Source organism: Euprymna scolopes, chromosome 28 (assembly GCF_053919585.1).
Source record: "Euprymna scolopes isolate OS-2025 chromosome 28, ASM5391958v1, whole genome shotgun sequence".
Taxonomy (NCBI): Eukaryota; Metazoa; Mollusca; class Cephalopoda; order Sepiida; family Sepiolidae; genus Euprymna; species Euprymna scolopes.
Genome location: NC_136509.1, coordinates 73,030,529 through 73,057,652, shown reverse-complemented (window position 1 = coordinate 73,057,652; position 27,124 = coordinate 73,030,529). Strand labels below are relative to the sequence as shown.

The following is a 27,124-nucleotide window of genomic DNA, read 5'->3' as shown; positions in this document are numbered from 1 at the left end:
CTGAGAAAATGGAAAATGTGATTGGCTAGATGGTCGTCATAGCAACAAGAATAGATGAATATGATTGGTTGAGTTATGTTATACGGAATCTGTGTAAAATATATTAAATATAATGACCTGATATGTTAGACTACTACAGTGAACTAGTGATAGCGTTGTTAAAATATTATTAATGCCATTAGCGTGTTAATAATGCTGATGTGTTTGAATAGCTTGACAGCCTAACTTTATTGTAATGATCGTCATCGAGGCAATTAGTGGTCTCTTCTCTCAACTTTGATAATGAAGGAGGAATCTTAGAGAGCGCCGTTCCAAAAAGTGTCTTGAACAGAAAAAGAAGTAACAAAACAAGGAATAAAAAAAAGGTTTTCTTCCATTTGCTCATTAGCTTCCAGTGGTGTTTATAAATTGGCTCGTTTAATATGTGTGTGAGATGAGTCAGATGGAACCGAGGGTGATGGGGATTGAAGTGTGGAGAGTGTAATAGACGACAAAGGAAGAAAATTGTTTCGGGTGAAGAAAGAGAAATTTAAAGAGAAAAAGAGAAAAAAGGTATGTTGAAATGGGAATGAAAAAGAAGAGGATGGAAGTGAGGACGATAACATTGAAATAAGGAGCTAGGAAAAAAAAGGAACAGAGGAAGAAAGAGGGGCAGAGGAAGAAAGAAGAAGAAGAAGAAGAAGAAGAAGAAGAAGAAGAAGATGCAAGGAGGGAATTGGAGAGGGGGAGAGGAGAAAGAAGCCTAAATCAGAAGAGGATGATTGAAAAATAAAAGAAATATGAAAGAGTAGGACAATAAATATACAAAAATGTGAGTACGAAGGCGGAAACATGATGATGATGATGATGATGATGATGAAAAGGACGAAGATAACATTGTAATACGAAGCTATGAAAATAGAGGAACGAAGGTGAAGAAAAATTGGGGGAAATTGGAAGGCAAAAAAAAAATGGAGGGAAAAATAGCGTGAAAGCCAAAATTGGGAAAAATAGGAAGAAGAAAAATTAGAAAAAATGAGATGAAAATGATTGGGGAAAATCGAAGAAGGAAAATTGGAAACAATTTGAAGAAGAAAACTTGTAGAGAAAATAGGAAGATTCGAGAAAAAATGTAAATGAAAGAATTGTGAAGAAAATTTGGAAAATAATAAGAAACTGGGAAACTTGAAAAACGGGAATATTGGGAACAAAATAGGCAAAAGAAAATTGGGGAAAATTTGAAGAAGACAAATTTGAAAAAAAAATGTGAAGAAAACCAATTACGATAAATGGGAAGATTTAGAAGAAAAAAAAATGTGAAGAAATACATTGTGAAAAACGTGAAGAATAAATTGTGAAAAAATGCGAAGAAAACAATTAGATGCAGAAGAAATTGAAATGAAGAGAAAGAAAAGAAGAAAACGGAAAGGAAAAAGTGAGAAGGTGAGGAGGAGGAAAAAGGGATGCTGAAAAAGAAGAAGGAAAATAAAAATTAAGAGAAATGAGAATAATAAATGTAAACGCTAATAAGAAAAGAGAAAGGCGTGGCTGGTTAGGGTTCAAAGATGAAAACAGAATAGGAAAAAAATAGAAAGAAAGTTAAAAAGAGAAACAATCAAGTAAAGATGATAAAATATTAAAAGGAGTAGGAGGAATAAAAAAGGAATGAAAATATGAGGTGGAGGATGAGGAAAAAATAAAGAAAAGAGACAAATAATAAGAAAACAAAAAAGAATAAATAATAGGAAAAAGAGTGCTAATGATGGCGAAATAAGAAGAAAGATAGAAAGAGAAAGACAAACAAGAAAGAAAGAGATAAGAAAGGAAAAGAAATGCGAAGATATGAAAGAAAAGATAAATAAGATAAGGGAAGAATAAGAAGAGAACAAAAAGAAAAAGATAAGAAAGAAAGGGCAAGATAATAATGGTAAAATAAAAATCAAAGAAGAAGAAAGCAAAGGAATCCGGAGTCAGATGAAAGAAGAGAAACTAAAAAAAAAAATGGCTAAATACTGAAGGAACTGAGAAGATTTTCTTGATGAGGTCATTTTTTTAAGAGGACTTAGCAAAACGTTTCGCCTGTTTACATCATTAGAGACAGGAAGCCAAGACTTACTTAATGCTGAAGACTTCTTCATGGAAACAAAAAAGATCGAAAAAGTAAAAACGTACATTATTGGAGGGGGGGGAGTCTGTGAATCACTTTGAAGTCAGTTTTGTCTGGTCGTCCTGTATCAATCTATAATAATAATAATAATAATATGCCTTATGTATTTTACGTATATCCATGTGTTTCTCTCTCTCTCTCTCTCTCTCTCTCTCTCTCTCTCTCTATATATATATATATATATATATATATATATATATATATATATACATTTAATCACATCAATTAATATACGAAAGCATAATTTTATGCGTAAACTAAGTATTTACTTCAACAGTGTTCAATACATAGGTAGAGCTAGGTAGTAAGTTAGAAAAATATATGTGGCAATTAATCTTTTCATCCACATAGAATATTCCGCGTTTCATCCACACTAGGATTCGTCAGGCTTATGCCTGACGAATCCTAGTGTGGATGAAACGCGGAATATTCTATGTAGCTTAATATATATATATATATATATATATATATATATATATATATATATATATATATATATATATATATATATACATATATATATATATATATTATTTTATTATATATATTATTTTGTTATATATATATATATTATTTTGTTATATATATATTATTTTGTTATATATATATTATTTTGTTATATATATATATTATTTTATTATATATATATTATTTTATTATATATATATTATTTTATTATATATATATATATATATTATTTTATTATATATATATATATGTATATATTATTTTATTATTTTAAAAAAAATAATCTACAGACATGCATATTTCAAGACCCTACCGCTCTTCCGAAACATGCATGTCCATAGATTACTGTTTTTTTTTTTAAATAATGAATAAACAATATTATTTATTTACGTCCAAAAATAGGGCGATTTTCTAAGAAACATAAGCTTCAATGTGTAGACACTAAATTAATCATATTATAGTTTTAAAAAAATAAACAACAAATCTATATATATATATATATATATATATATATGAGAGAGAGAGAGAGAATTCCAAAACCAGATTATTTAATTCGCAAATTTGCATTCGTAATGTTTCATTAATTTTTTTTATAAAGTACGTCTAACATGTATTTCATTGAATGGCGGAAGCCCACTAAGCAACTCATCAGAGACGAACAGTTGGAAAGTTGTTTTTACATGGGATGAAAAAGGATTTGTTGGGAAAAAAATGTAGATAACACGAAATGGTGACATTAAAAGTCTACAAAAACATAAATATAAAAAACAATTACTTATTGTAGTGTTTATAGGCATGCACCAACGAAGAAATAATGGAATTAAAGTACATGTGAGGGAAGCCGTCTTATGCCACCATATTTTATTTTGAGCTTGAGAAAAGTTAGAACCACATTTCTCAGATTTCGTATTTAGGTTCTAATTAATGTAAGAAGTTATACAATGTACATTATATATATATATATATATATATATATATATATATATATATATATATATATATATATATATTCGTGTTTTTTTTTGTTTTGTTTTTTGTTTGGTCAATATTGTTACTGGATATGGTCTTTATTTTATATAAATAGAAATATGAAATTAGAATATTGTTTTATTACTGAAAATATACATTTTTAGACACTTATAATAAAGTGATACACACTTAAAATTACCCGAATACCAGAAAATAGATAAAATTAGCATAACTTTCAAAATATTTGTTCAAATTCCACAAAAATCGGGGAAATAAGGCACATTTCAATGTTCTCCCAGTGTACCAAATTTCACTTCTCTGCGTTTCATAGCAATTTCAAAATTTAAAACAATATTAACCTCTAATAAAACGATACACAGGGATTATACATCTCTCTCTCTCTTTCTCTCTCTCTCTCTCTCTCTCTCTCTCTCTCGTCTGTAACACGCCAGTAATAAAACAGTAGACCAACTGATTGACTATGTTTAGAATTTAGGTCAAAATTAAGTTACTTAAAATAAAACAAGGATGCTTAAAAATGTGTTCATGTCTACTTACTATCTAATATATAAAATTATCGAATCTTCTATGTTATGCTTTGATAGCAATGGATATTTGATCGTGACTAATGAGCTCTTCCTTTTTTATCTCCGCTGTATTTTTGTACATTAAAAGAAAGTGAAATTTGCTTCAGGTTCTTTTCGAAAATAATTATTCCGACGGGAAGATTATTACAATAGCAAACGTTTTAAATGGTAACCCAAAAGACTTAAAATTTCAGTGAGATAATTCTTCTTTTTTTTTTTTAACATAAATGTAAAATATAAGTTATCCCTCTTTTGGGGATTTTCTTACCATCTCTTCATCATTTAGATATTTTTTACTTACAATTAAAGGTAAAACTATTTGCTCTACACATGTGCAGCTAAAAAAACAATAAAAGTGACGAAAGAAAATGCATATACTGTCTAAAATCAACCATCCTTAAGTATAAAAACAGCGTAATATGTCTGCCTTTCGCAGGTCGCCACTCTTAATAACAAAATCAAATATTGTTGAACAAAAAGAAGCTAAGTGTAGTATCTGTTCTGATATTTTACTTCATGTATTCTGTGCTCGGCCAGTGGAGAAGTAATTCTTGCCTGGCGCAATGTTTTATTTTTATTTTTGTCCTAATCCAGAGTGCTCTTTTTGGTTGAAATGAATTTTTACCACATTAAAAATCATCCTTGTATATAACTCTGCCCTCGTAGGGAGGCAAGAAAATAGGGGATTGCACTTTTATTTATGTCTGATCTCTGATTTCTGTTTTAATTTATAATTTCGGCATCAAACTAACACGCTATGCGTAAATGACTTAAGAGATTAGTCTAAACGAAATAGCACACACTGAAGCATCTTGAATGCGTTATATTACGTTATGCGATTTTTTTTTCTTTTTACTTTTTAAGAGATTTTTAAGTTATGATTGCAACTTGATATATATACTAGTTGTATATACCCAGCGTTGCGTTGGAAGATATTGCCGGGCGGAGGGTTTAGTCACATACTATTTAAGATACACCGAATATCCTAACATGATTTTCCTGAAAGAGGATCATCACATGTAACCATGAAATACATTAATCTATGTATTTCAAAATTAACTAACTCTCTCTCTCTCTCTCTCTCTCTCTCTCTCTCTCTCTCTCTCTCTCTCTCTCTCTCTCTCTCTCTCTCTCTCTCTCCTATAAACAGTGTCTTTCCTAGAGCATCCCATCTCTGGAACAAAATACCATTAGGTTGCTTCCCAACCGATTACAACAGGGTCGTCTTCAAGTCTAATGTAAACAAATACTTGTTGAGATGTCCTTTTTTGGTAATCAGTTCCTCTTAAAAAAATCTTCTGCCTATTTCACGGTTGTTTTCAATCATTGAACAGTGGCTCTCATCATCCAACCAACAATTTCTTTAGAGTTGCGTAGATATTCAAATATTCCATTGAAGTTCTCTTTTACTTCGCAAACGATTAGTAAGGAAGTTTAGAACATTAATTCTCCTCTCGCTAATTGACCAGTTAACTATTTCATATTATATCTTTCTTGTGGTCTCTTGGTCTAACGGGATTATAGAACAAGAATTCATCTAGTCTAGTGGAATATCCAGCTTAGTATTCTTTCCTAAAGGTAATGTAACAATAAAGAAGGTGCATCATTCTTCATATAAGCTAGAGAAACTGAGGGGATTTCATTTGGGCTTCGAATACCATATGTAATTTTGAATTATTTAATCAGGATTTACTTATAGGGTGAAGTATCCTCATTCCAAATTGTCCTGACAAGCCATTGTACAGACAAAATTGCAGAAGCACTTATGAACACTGTCTGTATAAACACTGATCGCTGCTTCCATCGTGCTTCATTTGTTATATATACTAGCTGTATATAGCCGGCATTGCCAGGTTCAAACATATAGTCTAGTGGAATATCCATCTTAGTACTCTTTCCTAGAGGCAATGTAGCATGAAGAAGGCGCGTCATTCTTGATATAAGCTAGAGAAATCGAGGGGATTTCATTTCACTGCTTAAATAAATACATTTACTCCTGCTTTTGAAGGTATATGGCGTAGGCTAATAATAATTACAAAAAATAAATTAAATCAAATATAAATCAAATGTAAAACAAATTAAATAAACCAACTTTAAATAACATTTCTAAATTGAATAATGTAGAAAATTCTATTATAACAAACAATTACTAACATGGCATTAATTATTAAAATAGATTTTCCTTAATGTAATATGCAAATGATGTTACTCCATGAATTTAGATTCTCTTTAAATAAATAGTATATATACATATAAATAAATAGTATATATACATATAAATAAATAGTATATATACATATAAATAAATAGTATATATACATATAAATAAATAGTATATATACATATAAATAAATAAATAGTATATCTACACATAAATAAATAAATCAATAGTATATATACATATAAATAAATAGTATATATACATATAAATAAATAAATAGTATATATACATATAAATAAATAAATAGTATATATACATATAAATAAATAGTATATATACATATAAATAAATAGTATATATACATATAAATAAATAGTATATATACATATAAATAAATCAATAGTATATATACATATAAATAAATAAATAGTATATATACATATAAATAAATAGTATATATACATATAAATAAATAGTATATATACATATAAATAAATAGTATATATACATATAAATAAATAGTATATATACATATAAATAAATAGTATATATACATATAAATAAATAAATAGTATATCTACACATAAATAAATAAATCAATAGTATATATACATATAAATAAATCAATAGAATATATACATATAAATAAATAAATAGTATATATACATATAAATAAATAGTATATATACATATAAATAAATAGTATATATACATATAAATAAATAGTATATATACATATAAATAAATAGTATATATACATATAAATAAATAAATAGTATATCTACACATAAATAAATAAATCAATAGTATATATACATATAAATAAATAAACCAATAGTATATATACATATAAATAAATAAATAGTATATATACATATAAATAAATAGTATATATACACAAAAATAAATGAATAAATAGTATATATACATATAAATAAATGAATAAATTGTATATATACATAAAAATAAATGAATAAATAGTATATATACATAAAAATAAATGAATAAATAGTATATATACATATAAATAAATGAATAAATAGTATATATACATATAAATAAATGAATAAATAGTATATATACATATAAATAAATGAATAAATAGTATATATACATATGAATAAATAAATCAATAGTATATATATATAAATAAATAAATCAATAGTATATATACATATAAATAAATAAATAGTATATATACATATAAATAAATAAATCAATAGTATATATACATATAAATAATAAATCAATAGTATATATACATATAAATAAATAGTATATATACATATAAATAAATAAATAGTATATATACATATAAATAAATAAATAGTATATATACATATAAATAAATAGTATATATACATATAAATAAATAAATAAATAGTATATATACATATAAACAAATAAATAGTATATATACATATAAATAAATAAATCAATAGTATATATACATATAAATTAGTAAATAGTATATATACATATAAATAAATAGTATATATACATATAAATAAATGAATAAATAGTATATATACATAAAAATAAATGAATAAAGAGTATATATACATATAAATAAATAAATAAATAGTATATATACATATAAATAAATAAATAAATAGTATATATACATATAAATAAATAAATCAATAGTATATATACATATAAATAAATAAATCAATAGTATATATACATATAAATAAATAGTATATATACATATAAATAAATAGTATATATACATATAAATAAATAGTATATATACATATAAATAAATAGTATATATACATATAAATAAATAAATCAATAGTATATATACATATAAATAAATAAATAGTATATATACATATAAATAAATAGTATATATACATATAAATAAATAGTATATATACATATAAATAAATCAATAGTATATATACATAAAAATAAATGAATCAATAGTATATATACATATAAATAAACAGTATATATACATATAAATAAATAAATCAATAGTATATATACATATAAATAAATAAATAGTATATATACATATAAATAAATAAATCAATAGTATATATACATATAAATAAATAAATCAATAGTATATATACATATAAATAAATAAATCAATAGTATATATACATATAAATAAATAAATAGTATATATACATATAAATAAATAGTATATATACATATAAATAAATAAATAGTATATATACATAAAAATAAATGAATAAATAGTATATATACATAAAAATAAATGAATAAATAGTATATATACATATAGATAAATAAATAAATAGTATATATACATAAAAATAAATAAATAAATAGTATATATACACATATATAAATAAATAAATAGTATATATACATAAAAATAAATAAATAAATAGTATATATACATAAAAATAAATGAATAAATAGTATATATACATATAAATAAATAAATAGTATATATATACATATAAATAAATAAATAAATAGTATATATACATAAAAATAAATAAATAAATAGTATATATACACATATATAAATAAATAAATAGTATATATACATAAAAATAAATAAATAAATAGTATATATACATAAAAATAAATGAATAAATAGTATATATACATATAAATAAATAAATAGTATATATATATACATAAAAATAAATAAATAAATAGTATATATATACATATAAATAAATAAATAGTATATATACATAAGAATAAATAAATAAATAGTATATATACATAAAAATAAATGAATAAATAGTATATATACATATAAATAAATAAATAGTATATATATACATATAAATAAATAAATAAATAGTATATATATACATATAAATAAATAAATAAATAGTATATATACATATAAATAAATAAATAAATAGTATATATACATAAAAATAAATGAATAAATAGTATATATATACATATAAATAAATAAATAGTATATATATACATATAAATAAATAAATAAATAGTATATATACATAAAAATAAATAAATAAATAGTATATATACACATATATAAATAAATAAATAGTATATATACATAAAAATAAATAAATAAATAGTATATATACATAAAAATAAATGAATAAATAGTATATATACATATAAATAAATGAATAAATAGTATATATACATATAAATAAATAAATCAATAGTATATATACATATAAATAAATAAATAGTATATATACATATAAATAAATAGTATATATACACAAAAATAAATGAATAAATAGTATATATACATAAAAATAAATGAATAAATAGTATATATACATATAAATAAATGAATAAATAGTATATATACATAAAAATAAATGAATAAATAGTATATATACATATAAATAAATGAATAAATAGTATATATACATATAAATAAATAAATCAATAGTATATATACATATAAATAAATAAATCAATAGTATATATACATATAAATAAATAAATAGTATATATACATATAAATAAATAAATCAATAGTATATATACATATAAATAATAAATCAATAGTATATATATATAAATAAATAAATAGTATATATACATATAAATAAATAGTATATATACATATAAATAAATAGTATATATACATATAAATAAATAAATAGTATATATACATATAAATAAATAAATAGTATATATACATATAAATAAATAAATCAATAGTATATATACATATAAATTAGTAAATAGTATATATACATATAAATAAATAGTATATATACATATAAATAAATGAATAAATAGTATATATACATATAAGTAAATAGTATATATACATAAAAATATATGAATAAAGAGTATATATACATATAAATAAATGAATAAATAGTATATATACATATAAATAAATAAATAGTACATATACATATAAATAAATAGTATATATACATATAAATAAATAAATAGTATATATACATATAAATAAATAAATCAATAGTATATATACATATAAATAATAAATCAATAGTATATATATATATAAATAAATAAATAGTATATATACATATAAATAAATAGTATATATACATATAAATAAATAGTATATATACATATAAGTAAATAAATAGTATATATACATATAAACAAATAAATAGTATATATACATATAAATAAATAAATCAATAGTATATATACATATAAATTAGTAAATAGTATATATACATATAAATAAATAGTATATATACATATAAATAAATGAATAAATAGTATATATACATAAAAATAAATGAATAAATAGTATATATACATATAAATAAATAAATCAATAGTATATATACATATAAATAAATAAATCAATAGTATATATACATATAAATAAATAGTATATATACATATAAATAAATAGTATATATACATATAAATAAATAAATAAATAGTATATATATACATATAAATAAATAAATCAATAGTATATATACATATAAATAAATAAATAGTATATATACATATAAATAAATAGTATATATACATATAAATAAATAGTATATATACATATAAATAAATAGTATATATACATATAAATAAATCAATAGTATATATATATAAAAATAAATGAATCAATAGTATATATACATATAAATAAATAAATCAATAGTATATATACATATAAATAAATAAATAGTATATATACATATAAATAAATAAATCAATAGTATATATACATATAAATAAATAAATCAATAGTATATATACATATAAATAAATAAATCAATAGTATATATACATATAAATAAATAAATCAATAGTATATATACATATAAATAAATAGTATATATACATATAAATAAATAGTATATATACATATAAATAAATAAATAGTATATATACACATATATAAATAAATAGTATATATACATAAAAATAAATGAATAAATAGTATATATACATAAAAATAAATGAATAAATAGTATATATACATATAGATAAATAAATAAATAGTATATATACATAAAAATAAATAAATAAATAGTATATATACACATATATAAATAAATAAATAGTATATATACATAAAAATAAATAAATAAATAGTATATATACATAAAAATAAATGAATAAATAGTATATATACATATAAATAAATAAATAAATAAATAGTATATATATACATATAAATAAATAAATAAATATATATATATACATATAAATAAATAAATAGTATATATATATACATATAAATAAATAAATAAATAGTATATATACATAAAAATAAATAAATAAATAGTATATATATACATAAAAATCATGTTGGAATCTAAATGTGTAAACGTCCATTTTCAATATGAAAATTAATTTATGAAACAGAGTACTTTTTTGTCTAGATTAATCAAATTGTGAACAAACAGACAAGAATACGACTTCATTAAGATAGATTCTAACTTCATAAAATATCACATCAGACAGCTGGATTTTTAATATATAATAAACCAGAATGACATTTACTCATTATGTGTTTGTCATTTAGAAAGTATGCAATCACCGGTATTTCATTATGTTTGCAAAAAGTTAACATTCAATTTGCGCCGGCAAACATTTTAATTCCAGGAATATTTTCAAATCTGCAAACGACGAAAGAAGAAAATGGCGCGCAGTTGAAGTGGAAATGAAGAAGGCGTTAATTAAAAAGAACATCCAAGAAAGAAGAGACAGTAAAAAAATTAAAAGATAAAGGTTGCTAGGAGACTTTGGGCAATTGCAATTTGCATAAGATAAGCGTAATATAACGCGGACGCCGGTATGAAAGTGCATGCGAAACGAGGTCACTGATAGGGAAAAAATAAAGACATTTAAAAGGAGATCAAATTAGTGACGTGGATGAGGTTTGAGAGTACGTTAGGGTAATGGATGATGTTCGAGAAGACGATCACGTTGGTGTCATTACGGCTATAACAATGGGGAAACAAATGTCGTTGTTAAAGAAAGAGCAAGTTCTTTTCTGTTCTTTGTCGGCTTTGTAACTGAGGCCACAACGTGTTGGTTCCCGGACAACGTTACATAAGTAGAGATACATGACGCTATTGCATGGATAAATGAGCTAATCATGTTAAAGAAACATTCCAGGAAAAACGATGCAACTGTGTCCGTAACAATCAGCTTCCAATCAAATGTAATAGCTATTAAATGTGGAATAAGATGCTTATTTCGTATCCTTTCAAAGGAAAGCGAAGAAGACTGCCATAGTTATCTCCCTTTCATTTTGATTCTTTAATAGGCTTCAGACTATACCTAATATATGAAGGCAATTCGTATTAGTTGAATTATTAGAACTTTTGTTCTCGTCTTAGCGTTATTCTCACAACGTTTTGGTCGAAGTAACCTCTATCATTCTTCAGGTGTAGGTAGTGGAACTAACAAATCTTTCTGTAGAAATTCGAACAGAGCATTTTATTTAATGTAGAAAAGAAACAAAAAAGACAATCTTAATTCTCCCCCCTTCATTTTGACTCTTACACAGTAATATATATATATATATATATATATATATATATATATATATATATATATATATATATATATATATATATATATAATCTATAAAGTCAATTTGGATTATTTGGATTATTCGGACTACTCTTCTCATCTTTAGTGTTATTCTTACATCGTTTTGGCCGAATGTAACCTCAAACCTCCTCCAGAAGTATTTTGTCGAACTCGGGAATCTGCTCGAAATTTCGAACAAAACTGTTCATTTAATCCAGGGGACTGCATGCTCTAGTTCCATCAACCATGACCGGATAGAAGTCCTACGTAATTCGCAACTGTATTTTTAGTATCACCCGCACTGAGGATTAAACGTTCAACCTCCAGAAGAATGCAATTAGAACTGAATTTTATCTAGCACATTGTCCACTACACCATGGTTCCTCATCTAAAAAATTCAGAAACATAATAAAAAAAAAAGTATTCAGTCCCTTTCTCGATGTTTTTCATCAATAGCTTTCTTCTACAAATAAAAAAAATGGAATATAATAAATGACGATCCTTTATTATCCATTAAAAATATTGGAGATCATAATACAAACAAAATAGCAGCAGAAAAAACACACACACAAACACAGACATATTAATTTTAAAGAACTTAAGGAAGAAAACTCGACATAATTGCAAATAACTTCTCCTTTATCTGCTTCAGTAGCTAAGGAAGAAGGTCTCCATATTATCAGTTTTCTTAGCAAGAATAAGTGTTTACAAAAAACAATTTAAAAAAGAGCGAAATAAAAATATAAACGTGCGCATAACACAGTAAAAGAAAAAATAGGCTATTCTGAATCCAGTATCGATATATCAAATCAGACTTTAAAAGTAAAGGCAGTCTCTTTCTCGAGTTTTGTTATCGATAGCTTCTCTCTACCAATCAAGAGAAATGGAGTTTAACAAATACTGACTCAACGGGTCAAGAATCGTCAATTATCATCAAAAGATGTGGGAGATCATTTTGTACTCAGACTAAATATTTTATTTAAATTAATTGCAACAAAGGGTGTTAGATTGTTAATAATACGGTACAAAAATAAAAAATGAAAACTGACTAGCCTGTAGCCAAATCTTGAATTGTCAGCTTAAATGTGACTTTTGTCTGACTTTGAAAATCCGGCAGGATAATATTATACATTTGACTTATTATTGACTTATTAATATAAAAAAAGTTGCAAATAACATGGTACATCAATAGCAAATGAAAATTCAATTTTTACGGTATCATTTGTTTATTGAATTGTTAGGTGAAAGTACAATATAGTTAAAAAGTCACTCTCACTATGTTAAGAATGAGTTTCTAAATAATAAGGCTATTATTTCAGCACAATCCGTAAACTGTACTAGTAGCTTATTTTAAAATAAACTTTTAAAAAAAAGTATGTTATTATAGTGTCAATAATTATACAATAGTAACAAATAAAAATTGGTTCGATTTGTCAGCTTTAATGCTATTCAGTTCTGACTTTGAAAATCCGACAAAATAACTTTATATGTTGGATTTATTAATATAAAAACAAAGTTACAAATAAGGTGGTACGGCAATTAGAATTGAAAATTAGCTAGTTAGAGCCAAAGTTTGATTTATCAGATTAAATGCTATTTGGATATGATCCGGCTAGATAACTTTATATGTTAGCTGATAAAGGGGATATACTGTTCTCAAACACCTTTAGTTATTTCCTATCTTACGTTTTTTTTTTGTTTTGTTTTTTTGTTTTTTTCCGATGGGTATTGAGCTGAAAACTTCCTAGTACAATTCAATTTCTCTTAACCCACGCTTTCATCCGCCAGGACAAAGAGTTGGTTAATTAATGTTGATTAAAAAAGCGTACAAAAACGTCTGAAAGGCTTGTCGTAGCGTTTTAATCGAAGTATATATATGTGCATAAAATAGAGGGAAATCACTCCTATCCTGCATTTATGAATTAAAGTAATAAAAGCTTAATCAAGTAAAATAATTATTAGACGTGAATGAGAGATTATTTTACTCCTTGCTGTTTTTAATGAATATTAATTTATCTACTGGTGATTTGAGACATATAATAAAGGGCAATGTATGTATGTAATGTACACACACGCATATATATGTGTGTGTGTGTGTGTGTGTTAAATAAGAGTTATATCATAATGTGATTTAATAACATTATATATATATATAATTATTTTTCATGCCTACGGACAGTGTTTCATCTTTTCGAGAAACATTAGTGCAAGTAGTTACAATTACCACCGGTCAGAAGATTCGAACCCGATCACAAAACCATCTCTGACTCTATTAGCAAGGAACAAACCACTCGGCCACCGTAAACCGTGCTGCGAATATAGTTGAAATTAACATTTATATAAATCGAAAATCTCCTTCAAGATCATGTAATTTTAACATTACGATTTCCGCACGTGGGCTTAAGTGACCGACGTATTTGAATTCAACGTAAAGTACTCGACAATAAGAACGGTTTCTTAAAGGGGCAGACATAATTATTACTACAATTATTTGTGATACCTACAGACACTAGTTTTAACATTAGTTTGCTTCTGATGAGTTGTTACCGCAGCATCTCTTATATGCATCATGAACCGCGTGCACAGCGCTCATGGAAAAAAAGAAAATATAGACTTCACTAATGTTTTAAAAAAAAATGATGGAAAAAGAAAATATAAATAATGATTGTAGACTGATTTTTTTGTTTATTGAAATGAAATACAACAATATATTTGACACACCAGTTCTCGTCAGATCACCGGAGTTAAGTAACGTGTAGCCTGGTTATTACTAAAATGGGTGATAATTTAGGAACTCCAGGCGCTGTATGTAGGAGGACGTCGACACCTCCTTGCAATGGTTCCTATTTACAATGCCTCCCCACGGGACATACTTAGACAGTAGGGTCGTTTTGTAACGTGGAGAAAAGGAGCAAAAATAAAGATTGTCTCAGTCGTGAAGGATTTTTCCTCAACTGACAGAGAACAAGAAATTGAAGTGCAGCATCTGAAGAACAGATACTACACTTTGTCATCTCTCCTAACGGTCTATACATGCGACTGGCGACCACTTGTGAATTTCATACTCCCATGGAATTTCCTCCTTTGGAGGGAGCTGGTTAAACCCGCGTAGGGTTAGTGCCGTTTCCATTCCATATATATATGTGTGTGTGTGTGTGTGTGTGTGTGTGTGTGTGTGTGTGTGTGTGTGTGTGTGTGTGTCTGTGTGTATTCTTGAAGAATACACGACCCAGGGATGGTAAAATCATTTTTTTGGTTTTATTTTATTTTTTATTTTGTATTTTTGGTTTTAAATTACGAATTCTATGAAAATTATAAAAAATTTAAATAATATGAACAATTACACATTAAATACCAATGATGGTAGGTCATGCTTATGTTTAAAATAATTTCGTTGGTCTGTCAGGCTTACGTTTGAAATACGATTATGGTCTGTCAAGGAATACCGGACAAGGAGAGCGAAAAAGGAAGAGACAACAAAAGAAAGGAAAATGAAAAAGAAGAGAGAGAGGGGGGGACAGTAAATTTAATGTGTAATTGTTAAAAGATTTGCTGGTCGAAGTTATTAATATTATAATAATTATATTATAACTATTAAAATAATTCTTGTATTTTTTAATCTGATAGGAAATGTAAAAAAAATATTGTTTAGATCACAAAGTTCTTATTTTTGTTTTTGTTTTGTCGTTTAATTTTCGTGTGTCTTAATTTTCATATTTGTATTTTATTTATTGATTTTTATTTATTTTTTTATATTTTTTGTTTGTTTTTTTTTTTGTTGTTGTTTGTTTGGTTTTGTTCTGTTTTTCTTTTGTTTTTTGTTGTTTTTTTGTTTTGTATCTTGGGACAAACTTTACTCAATTAGAATTTTTTTTTTAGAAGAAAGAAAGAAAAGAAACCAAATTCGCTATTGTTTGATTGATCAATTTTCGTGTAATTGAGAACTAATTATCTCAAATACGCGTTTTGCAAAAGATATCAGAGAACAGAAGAATATTGGATCTCTCTCTCCCTCTCTCTCTCTCTCTCTCTCTCTCTCTTTCCCTCTCTCTCTCTCTCTCTTTGCAAGAAAAATATGCCAAATACAAATGGGTTATATTATTTTAAGTTTTGATGGATATCTCCCCCATCTTCTCTCTTTATCTTTAAATATTTTCGTCTCTCTCTCTCTCTCTCTCTCTCTCTCTATATATATATATATATATACATATATATATATATATATATATATATATATTGTCCTCTTTCTCTCTCTCTCTCTCTCTCTCTCTCTCTCTCTCTCTCTCTCTCTCTCTCTCTCTCTCTCTCTCTCTCTCTTTGGCTGCTTCTCGGTCTTTTGCTCTCTCTCTCTCTTTGCAAGAAAAATATGACTAAGTTTTAATGAATATCTCCATCCCGCTCTCTCTCTCTCTCTCTATCTATCTATCTATCTATCTATCGTCCTCTTTCGCTTTCTCTCTCTTCTCCTCTCTTTTCTTATCTATCTATATATATATATATATATATATATATATATATATATATATATATATCGACCTATATCTCAACCTTTTCTTTTTCGTTTTTGTTCCCTTCTCTCTCTTTTGCTCTCTCGTTTGCTCTGTCTCCCTTTCTCTCTTTCTTTGCAAGAAAAATATGCCAAATACAAATAGCTAAGATTAATTTAAACTTTAATGGATCTCTCTCTCCCTTTCTCTCTTTCTTTGCAAGAAAAATATGCCAAATACAAATAGCTAAGATTAATTTAACCTTTAATGGATCTCTCTCTCCCTTTCTCTCTTTCTCCCTCTCTCTATCTCTCTCTCTCTCTATCTATCTATCTATCCGTATATTTCGTTCTCTTTCTCTTTAGCTTTCTCTCCTTCTCACTTATCTTTTTCCTCTATCTTCCTTTCGTTCTCTTTTTCTTCCTGTCTCTCTTTTTTGTCGTCTCTTTCTCTTTCCTCTCTCTCCCTCTTTTGCTCTTTCACCTTCTTTTGTTTTCTCTCTTTCTTTGTCAAAAATAAAATATGCTAAATAAAAATGGTTCATATTATTTAAATTGTTTATGATTTTCATAGAAGTCGTAATTTAAAACCAAAAAATACAAAAAAAAATAAAATAAAATTAAACCAAAAATACAAAACAAAAATAAAATAAAAGCCACAAAATTAAACAAAAAATCTAATTAAGGAATTCATATTTTGTTTTATAAATCCACTATTTTTATTTGGTTTATTGGGAGACTGGATATTTTGTTCTTTGATACAACAAGGGCGCGTGTCAAAATAAACGTTTTCCTTTTCGTTAAGAAACACAAGTTTTCCCAATTTTTTTATAACATGGCCGTCTTCAAGTCTAATTTAAATAAGTTCTTGTTTAGCCGCCCTTTCTATATTAATAAAATGGTAGACTATGTATGTGCTTTTGTGTGTAAATATTTAACCGATAAACTATTAAACTACTGGTCACATAACACTGAAATTAACAGAAAATATTAATCGTACACCAAGGATAGTTTATAACGAATAAAATTTGTTTGGATCGCGTAATTACGTGTACAGACATATATTACCAAGTTATTCATTTCAACATGCTGTCATCTTTCTATTACTTTTGCGCATGCGCAAATTCTTTCATAGCTTGAATTGGTTTAATTTCAAATATTTTTTTATCTATCTCGAGATAGCTCAAACGGTAGGGAACGCGGTTGGAGCAATAAACGTTTTGATTTCGATTCTAACTGATTGCATTCAAGTCATTATTTTAATTTTTGAAATCAGTACTATATTTCAGATACAATATAATATTCCTGGTGCTATCAGATCAGGCTGTCTATTGGCTTCCTGAGACGAAATGCACCTATATTTTTGGTGTTTCTATTCTCTTTTGTAAAACTTAATTATGTTCTGCAAAACAAAAAACAAAAACAACAGCCCCCTTCTCCCCCCCCCGCACTTTTTTTTCTTCCCCTACTTCCCGGTTCTGGATATGATCTTAAACTATATCCAATGGTGAGGCTCCAGCTTGCGGGCTTTAGGGAGTGTGGAGCCACCCTTTAATTACCATTGCTCCCAGGTCCACTCTGGCCCAGAGTGGTAGTACCTGTTAGGGTCCCAACTACGGGTTAAATAGAAACCGACGTGAAAAACAACAAATATATTCTATTAAAAAAATTTCTTCAAAATCTTTGGATTCGGCATTAAATAACCTGAAAAGGGTTGATATGCCGTAAAACAAAAACAACAACCAACAATATAATATTCAATAGACAATTGGCTCTATGATAATAAATACGAAATCTGCATAAAATATATTTAAGCATATTTTACAATCAAGCAAGACCGGAAACCCCGTGCTAGTATATAAATAAATCCTATTCAAGTTGTCCATTACTGCTTATCGTTTACATAACACTCATTAACCCTGATCTTAGAGTGAGCTGGCCTTGAGAAGCGGTAATCCCCAAGTAAAAAAGAAGTGGATCTATAATTGAACAGATATCTTTGGTCTACATGGTACTTGCACTATCTTGAATCATCCACCAAATTTACGAGGAATAATTTGCCCGGTGGATTAATTCGTAAAAGAAAATTAAAATAAAAGATAAAACAGTAATAATAATGATAATGTCGTTCAGCAAATTTCGTCTGAGTTTGTTCACAATATCATGTCAGCTAATATTTGGGCTTGATAATTTACGTTTAAGATCGGATTTTCCGATTTTTGATACTTATCGGATGAACTTCTGTGCAAAACATATCTAAAAACACTGCCAGACATATAAATTACCTTTGTGTGAAATTTGCAAAAGGATAGGCTCAGCCGTTTCGGAACTTATGAGAAAGGAAGTCACACACACAAAGTGACTTATATATAAGTGGTAATCCCACAAGTAAAAAAGTTATCTATAATTGAACAGATACCTTAAGTCTGCATGGTACTTGCACTATTTTACATCATCCACCAAATTAATTAAGGAACCTGGAGCGGCATTCACTCGATCAGGTTGAGCCGGCTTCCTCTAAAGAAAAAAGTTTCTAGAGAATGAAATTCAGAAGCAGCACCTAGTTACATGTATATCCCGGACAGGGAAGACAACAACATTGTTATTTCTCGCTGACAAATACGTTTACCACTAAATAGGAACGTTATTTCAGATTTTAGCATAACAACCCAGATTGAGTTGAATTAGTTTCCTTCGTATGAGGAAATTCCATGAGAATATTAAATTCACAGGCGGCACCACCTCACATGTAATTCCTGTCTGGCGTGTTAATAAATTTTAATTTTTTGCAAAAAGGGTTATCGTTCCGCTACATACATTGCCTGGTATCCCCAAATGATCACCCATCTGGTACTGACTAAGATCAACATTGCTTAACTCCGGAGATCTAACCAGAATCGATATATCATCATGATTATGCTGTATATACCTTATATAACAAATTTAAAACAGTCCTCAATTGCATGTTTATCCCGGTCAAGAGAGATAATGACGTTAATGTTTTGCAGTTTCATTTTATGAAATTTTTAGGGGGGGGGATATTTTGTTTTAGTTTTTTTTTGTTTTTGATTTTTTTTTTTTAGTGTCTGATATTTCTAAAAAGAAATACCCTTGAGAGCACTGGTGAAGCATCAAGTATTCAGCTTTGGACAAGATTTGGATTACACTACAAACTCGTGTAGTGAGTTCAATCTCGGCTGTGGCCGCATGTTACATTTTATTTTTAAATAGTCACCCATCTGGTGTTGATTTGGTTCAACGTTGCTTAACTTCGGTGAACTAATGAAGACGAATGTGCCTATTGCTTTTAAGATTTGCAACAGTAACTGTAATTTGCAAATTATAATCTAATTATAGTTAAAATTATTACACACGCCATTTGGAAATTAGTATATATATATATATGGAAGTTAGTATATATATATATATATATATATATATATATATATATATATATATATATATATATATATATATATTGTAAAACTGGTAATTAGTAAAAACCTGAAGAGAGTGCTCAATACTATTGCAGAGGAAATATGTGTTTTATTTTTTTATTACCATTTTATCTGTTTGGTTACATCATCCGAAACATATGTAACCAAACACGTAATAAAACACACACACACACACACACACACACACACACACACATATATATATATATATATATATATATATATATATATATATATATATATATATATATATATATGCCTTTTTATACGTGGTGAATTCACCCTGTATGAATTGAACCAGATTCTTTCTCATAGGAGTGTTTTAAAGGAGACGAGATTAGCAGAAATGACGACATTGGTTTTTGCGTTTTCTTTTGTTGCTTTTTTTTTTTTTTTGCTTGTTTGTTTGTTTTTGTTTTGTTTTTGTTTTTTGCGGGAAAGTATCACTGTCCTTCCATATAGAGTGCCTAATCTTACGAAATGGTCGCCCATCTGGTACAATCCAGACACCCCGTCGCTTAACTTTGGTAATCTATTAAGAATTAGCGCGTCAATGTAACAATATCGTATACACTATAATGATACAGTTTACTCTAGTTTACACACACACACACTCTATAATCGGGTACCAGTTTAGTTATTGACAGACCAACTCTGGAATAAAAAGTATTAGTTTATCAAATGCTCTAGTTTACTTTTGCCTTAACCGATATGAATATTTATACTCTTGAGAGAGAGAGGGAGAGAGAGAGAGAGAGAGAGAGAGAGAGTTCCTAGTGTTGGTAAGCGCATAGGACAAATTTTCATATCAGATCTGGAGAAGGCAGGCTTATATACAATCTGTTGCTAAGGGTGCTGAAAAAATGGATGTTTTCCTCTGGCCTTTTGGCTACCAGCAAAGTGTAGTATCTGTTTTGATACTACGCTTTGCCTTCTCTGTCCTCGATCAGTGAAAGGAGATATTTTTCTAGACTGAGGAAATTGTTAAAGTCTTGTTCCAAAGCTGCAGCGCTCCTATTTGAAAATCTACATTCCCCTTCCACATTAAAAACTGACTTTATGTCTTACTCTGCCTTAGTGATGAGGAAAATAAATACGAACTCAAAATGCGATCCACTACCCATATAATAGTCAGGGGTGTGCTAACATGGGGTACCATATCTACATGTGGGGAAGCGCTGTTCAGATCACTCTTTTTTTGCTTTGACTTGAGTACATATTTGACTTCGAAATCTAGTGTGTGTTGGGGGGGGAGATAAAGACCTTCTCTCTTTTCAATAGTTCCTTTCTCACAGTTTCTAGTCTCTTTCTACTCTATCGTTATTTCCACAAAAAAGTGCTCGACTGAGCTCCAGTCTCTTAACCACGAACAGAATCATTTTCTTTTGTATATGTAAATGCAAGAGTACACATTTCGGCCGGTATAGTTTTTCAAATGTAACATTCATTTTCCGCACCGCTCAGAGACGGAAGGCGTGAGGAGAATTATACCGGCTGTTTTGGATTGAGTCCTTTTCGGAATGACCAGCATGCGAGACTGACGTTGCCGTCGTGGGGGGGGGGGGGCAGGGGGGGCACTAGCGAGGCTAAAAGAGTTTTGGCGTGGCAGAATGTTTGCTTGCTTTACGCTGAACACGTCCGTCAAATAGAATAAAAACTTTTTCATGAGTAAAACTCATGTCCTCGAATATTGGCATCATTTGTTGCTGGTACAGTATGTTTTTTGTATGTATGTATATATATATATATATATATATATATATATATATATATATATATATATATATATATAATACATTAGACTTCGTATATTATTTCACATCTGACGTTATTAAGTTAACATAAGTAGAGCATTACATATTCAAAGCTTTCCTAAAGGAGACACCACTTGTTATCTTAAGTGGTACTTCATCACGTGTTGAGTTAAAAATACGATCAATTTGTCGTTTTTGGTCATCCATACTTTTCTCGTGAATTCCAAACGGTTCCATCACATTCGGTTAAGGGGCGTTTTTTATAAGGGAATCACCACTTATCAAGGTTCGAAGGCTACTCGGGAATAAGGATTAATGAATGTAATGTGCTAGTGTAGTCATCGTTAATGGTGTAAGTTGGGTATAATTTGATTAAGGTCTAACAAGAACTTCTTTGCATTTGACTTGAAGGCCACCATATTGCAGTCGGCCGGGAAGCAGGCTAATGGAACTGTGTTCCACAGGTGGGTTGTTCTAGGAAAGATGATGTGTTCGTGGAATCTGCGTTTAGATTTAGACACAGAGAGTGGGTGAAAATGTTGATAGTGGTTGTAGCTAGTCGAGTGTGTTTTGTGAAAGTTTGGCAAGGGGAGACCATAGATTGGAGCTCAAACGAGCACTTACCATGAAAATAACGAATCACGCTTTGTTGCCTTGACAGAGTTTAATATCCGCTTCATCGTCAATAGGTTCCCACAAGTCTCCCAATAAGCACCCAATTACTGTTGCATTCTATACCAATTTTTGCTTATAAGAAGATTCAGCCCTGATTATATGTGTAGAACAAAAGACTTCCATGGTATAGCCTCGTTGAAATAATGGACGAGTGTTTTGGGGTTAGTAGATGTAGAACATTTGAGATAGCAAGTGCAGTTCAGAGGAAATCTCAAGAAAACATCGGAGAAAATTATAAGAATTGACTTGAGGGATAAATAAAAACTTGGCTAGAGATAAGTTAGTTTGGAAGTTAATATCTTAAACTGTCAATCAACTAGCATGTAAAATAGACGTCAGCCCAATGATGATGACGATAACGACGACTCTTTAGCCCGTCAGAGAACCGATCCATCATCCATTAAGTTACCACAAGTCCACCAGTAAGCCACCAATAGCTGATGCATCCTGTACTAATTTTACCCAATGGAAAATGTTGTGATTCTTCCTCGTTATTGTAGCAAAATTTGAAAACTGAAATGTTGAATTTCAAGTGAACCCAATGACATCTATTGAATTGTAATGAACATATCTAAAAATTACGAAAAACGATCAGGTAGAAAGTTAATTATTAGTGAAAATAGTTTTTGAAGACAATTAGCAGAGTTTTGCAAAAGAAGACACCGAAGAGTTCGAATTATAATAAAAGGGAGGTAAATGTATTCTAAAAACTGAAAATTTTTCACAGATTTAATAAAACTTAATTTTCACTAATTGTCTTCGACAACTGTTTTCATTATTAATTAATTTTCTACCTCATCGTTTTTCGTAATTTTTGGATATGTTCATTACTGCGACATGGCAATTCAGTAGATACCATTAGTTTAACTTGAAATTCAATATTTTTATTTTCGGATTTTGCTACAATAACGAAAAAACCCCGATTCCGCTCTGATTATAAATATCATGTTTATTTTATGTTGTATCCGATTTTTTTTTTTTAACCATATTTTTATTCTTTTTTTTTTTTTTGCTTGCAGTTAATGAAAATGACGAAGGAACAGTACATGTGCAATTCGCAACCTTTACCTTCCTACGCCAAAGTTGTCGGCCACATACCAGTAATCGCCACGCCTGTGATCACTTTTCGAAACGAAATCCTCACCTCCATTGCTCTCACAAAAACAGCAACTCATGTGGTCATACTAGTCGGAACATCTACGGGACATTTAAAACAGGTTTGTCGAATCGTTTGCTTCTTTTTCTTCTTCTTCTTCTTCTTCTTCTTCTTCTTCTTATTATTATTATTATTATTATTATTATTATTATTATTATTATTTTTATTTTTATTTTTATTATTATTAATCATAATAATAATCATAATTATGGTGGAACCAAGAACACTGAAACCGAATATCTATAAGTTCTCTAAACCCCATCGCCATATCACTACGTACCCCTCCCCCAAAGAGCGAGACCAAATAACCAACGAGAAATCAATGGCAAGCAACTGTTGCGATAATGCAAATTTATTTGCAAATGTTATCGAAAGAGATGGAGAGTACTGGAAACCTGGGGAGACTTGTTGTCACTCAGCTTCCAGGAAACTCCACAGGCTGTTTTTAGGGAAAGATCTCTGATGATCTGTGTGAAAGCTCCTTTTGAGCCAATAGTAATATTAAAAAAAAAAAAAAAAACGCTAACCGATCATATAGGACAAATACTGACTGGTCATATAGAAAAAAACAATACAAATAAAACAAAAATACAACCAAGAAAATTGAAGCTGCAAACCTGTAAAATTGTAGGTTGATTATCCTCTTCCAAAAAAAAAAAAAACTCTAGCGTCAGCGTCGACTGGCACCACATCAAATAGTCGAAGGGTCAGGAAGGATGGAAAGATCGCGGAGTAAAGCACTAACAAAACATCCACTGGATAGGTGCGAAACGGGCTGAAACATTAAGGGGGGTACTTATTGCCATTTACGTTCCAGTGAAGACCGCTGGTTATTGAAAGCGAGAAGTCAATGCAGACGGCTGTTGCGATAACCTAAATTCATGGGTAAAGGTTATCGAAAGAGATGAAGAGTGCTAGTAATCTGGAGAAACTTGTTGTCACCCAGACTCCAGGAAATACCATTGGTTGTTGTCAGTGAGCAATCTCTGATAATAACTTGCGTGAGAACTCCTAGTGAGTGAAACAATAATAATGACAATAATAATAACAATAATGATGACAATAGTAATAATAATAATAATAATAACAATAATAATAACAACAATAATAATAACAATAATAATAATAATAATAATAATAACAATAATAATAATAATAATAACAATAATGATGACAATAGTAATAATAATAATAACAATAATAATAACAACAACAATAATAATAATAATAATAATAATAATAACAATAATAATAATAATAATAATGATAATAATAATAATAACAATAATAACAATAATAATAATAATGTGTGTGTGTCGTCGCATCACAGTTAAACGGTTATTCTTGGAGCCAAACTATAAAACCAACATCTTCGATCCGATGTCCTTATCGATATAGTGCTTGAACCTTTTTTTTTTAAATGATTTTCAAAATTAAAATTATGTAAAAATAAAATCAGAAACAAATGTTCCGCAATTTTTAGCATTCTTTTCCTACTTTAATAGTTTCTACTATTAGCCAGCCAAACAACAAGCAGGTTAAATAGACAAACTATTTTTGTTTGATATGCAGCTGTATGGATAAGCTTTAGTCTTTTTCTTTTTTTTACTTGCGTCCCCACGAGGGAAGAGTTAGACACAAGGTCGGGTTTTAATGCGTGTGTGAGGGGGGGGCAGCTCTCCAAAAAGGGCATTCTGGTTAGTAACAAAAACAAAAAACTGCATCGGTTATGAAGGATTTCTCCTCCATTAACTGAGACCAAAATGTGAAGTGTAGCATCAGAACAGATGATATTTATTTGCTTCCTCACGAAAGCAAATTAGACTCAAGGTCGTTTTTTTAATGTGGGGGGAAAACTAGCTCCCCCCAAAAGGGAGCACTCTTTCAGTATCCAAGTAAATCATAATTGTCTCAGTATGAAGGGTTTCCCCTACATTGACCAAGGACCAATTAACTTATGTGCAGCATCTGCAGAACAGATATTACACTTTGAGATACTAAATCTTTTATTCAGGCAAAAATGAACATGGACAAAAAACTTAGGCACAAGGCCAACTCAAAAGGGGGGGAGAAGGGGGTCGCTGGTCATCCTTGTCACTCTAGAACTAAACAAAAGTTTCTCTTAGCTAGTATCTTCGTCCACCATCATACCGTACTCGCCCTTTCGTACTTGGGGACGTCCTACTTAGCAACCCAATTTTTAAAACATGTTTTATTAGCGTGTAAAAACAAAATAATTCATTTGTGTCGAGTAGTTAGTAGGACCCTCGCAACCCCGTCTAGTTGATAGACTGCCCGTTCCACTTTGGTTTGTAAAGGAACATCAGCTCTTGCAGGACAGTCTCTAAGTGGGATGCCCTCTAGATGGGACGAAATGGAGAAAAGAAAATTTTGTGGGTGAGGGATGGGGGTGTTATTGATTTCTTTCTTCTCAAGATGAGTGAAATTTAGAGGGAGGGGTGAAAAGGAAAAATTGTAGTTAGGAGGGGGTGGGGATCTTGGAGGCTTCCTAGTCGGGGAGGGATGGAGCACTCACTCGGCTAGGTAAGAGGCTTAAGATTAAGTTATACTTGATGGAACTGCGCGTTCCACACCTAGGCCGGGAACACGTATTCAAACTTGGCTCCTTTTCGTATACACAGACTTGCTACATGTATCCATCTTCTGTCAAATGCCGCACAATGCTGCCTTCTTGTATCACATCTGATCTTTACACGTAGTTGATGTTTAAAGAAAGCGATCAGATCCTGATCAGAAAAAGACAACACCTCCCGGCCACCTTGCAGACGCGACGTC

The 27,124-nt window shown here is 28.2% G+C and overlaps 1 protein-coding gene across 4 annotated transcripts in view; it reads left to right on the top strand.

The window, feature by feature from the left end:
- LOC145249693 (plexin-B-like) overlaps positions 1-27,124 on the top strand; it is a 575,535-nt gene that overhangs the window by 360,459 nt on the left and 187,952 nt on the right. For all 4 annotated transcript variants that reach the window (XM_080111499.1, XM_080111497.1, XM_080111498.1 and 1 more), the window contains exon 5: positions 24,192-24,389. In XM_080111499.1, the coding sequence (XP_079967625.1) occupies positions 24,192-24,389 (198 nt within the window). The remainder of the gene's footprint in view (positions 1-24,191; positions 24,390-27,124) is intronic.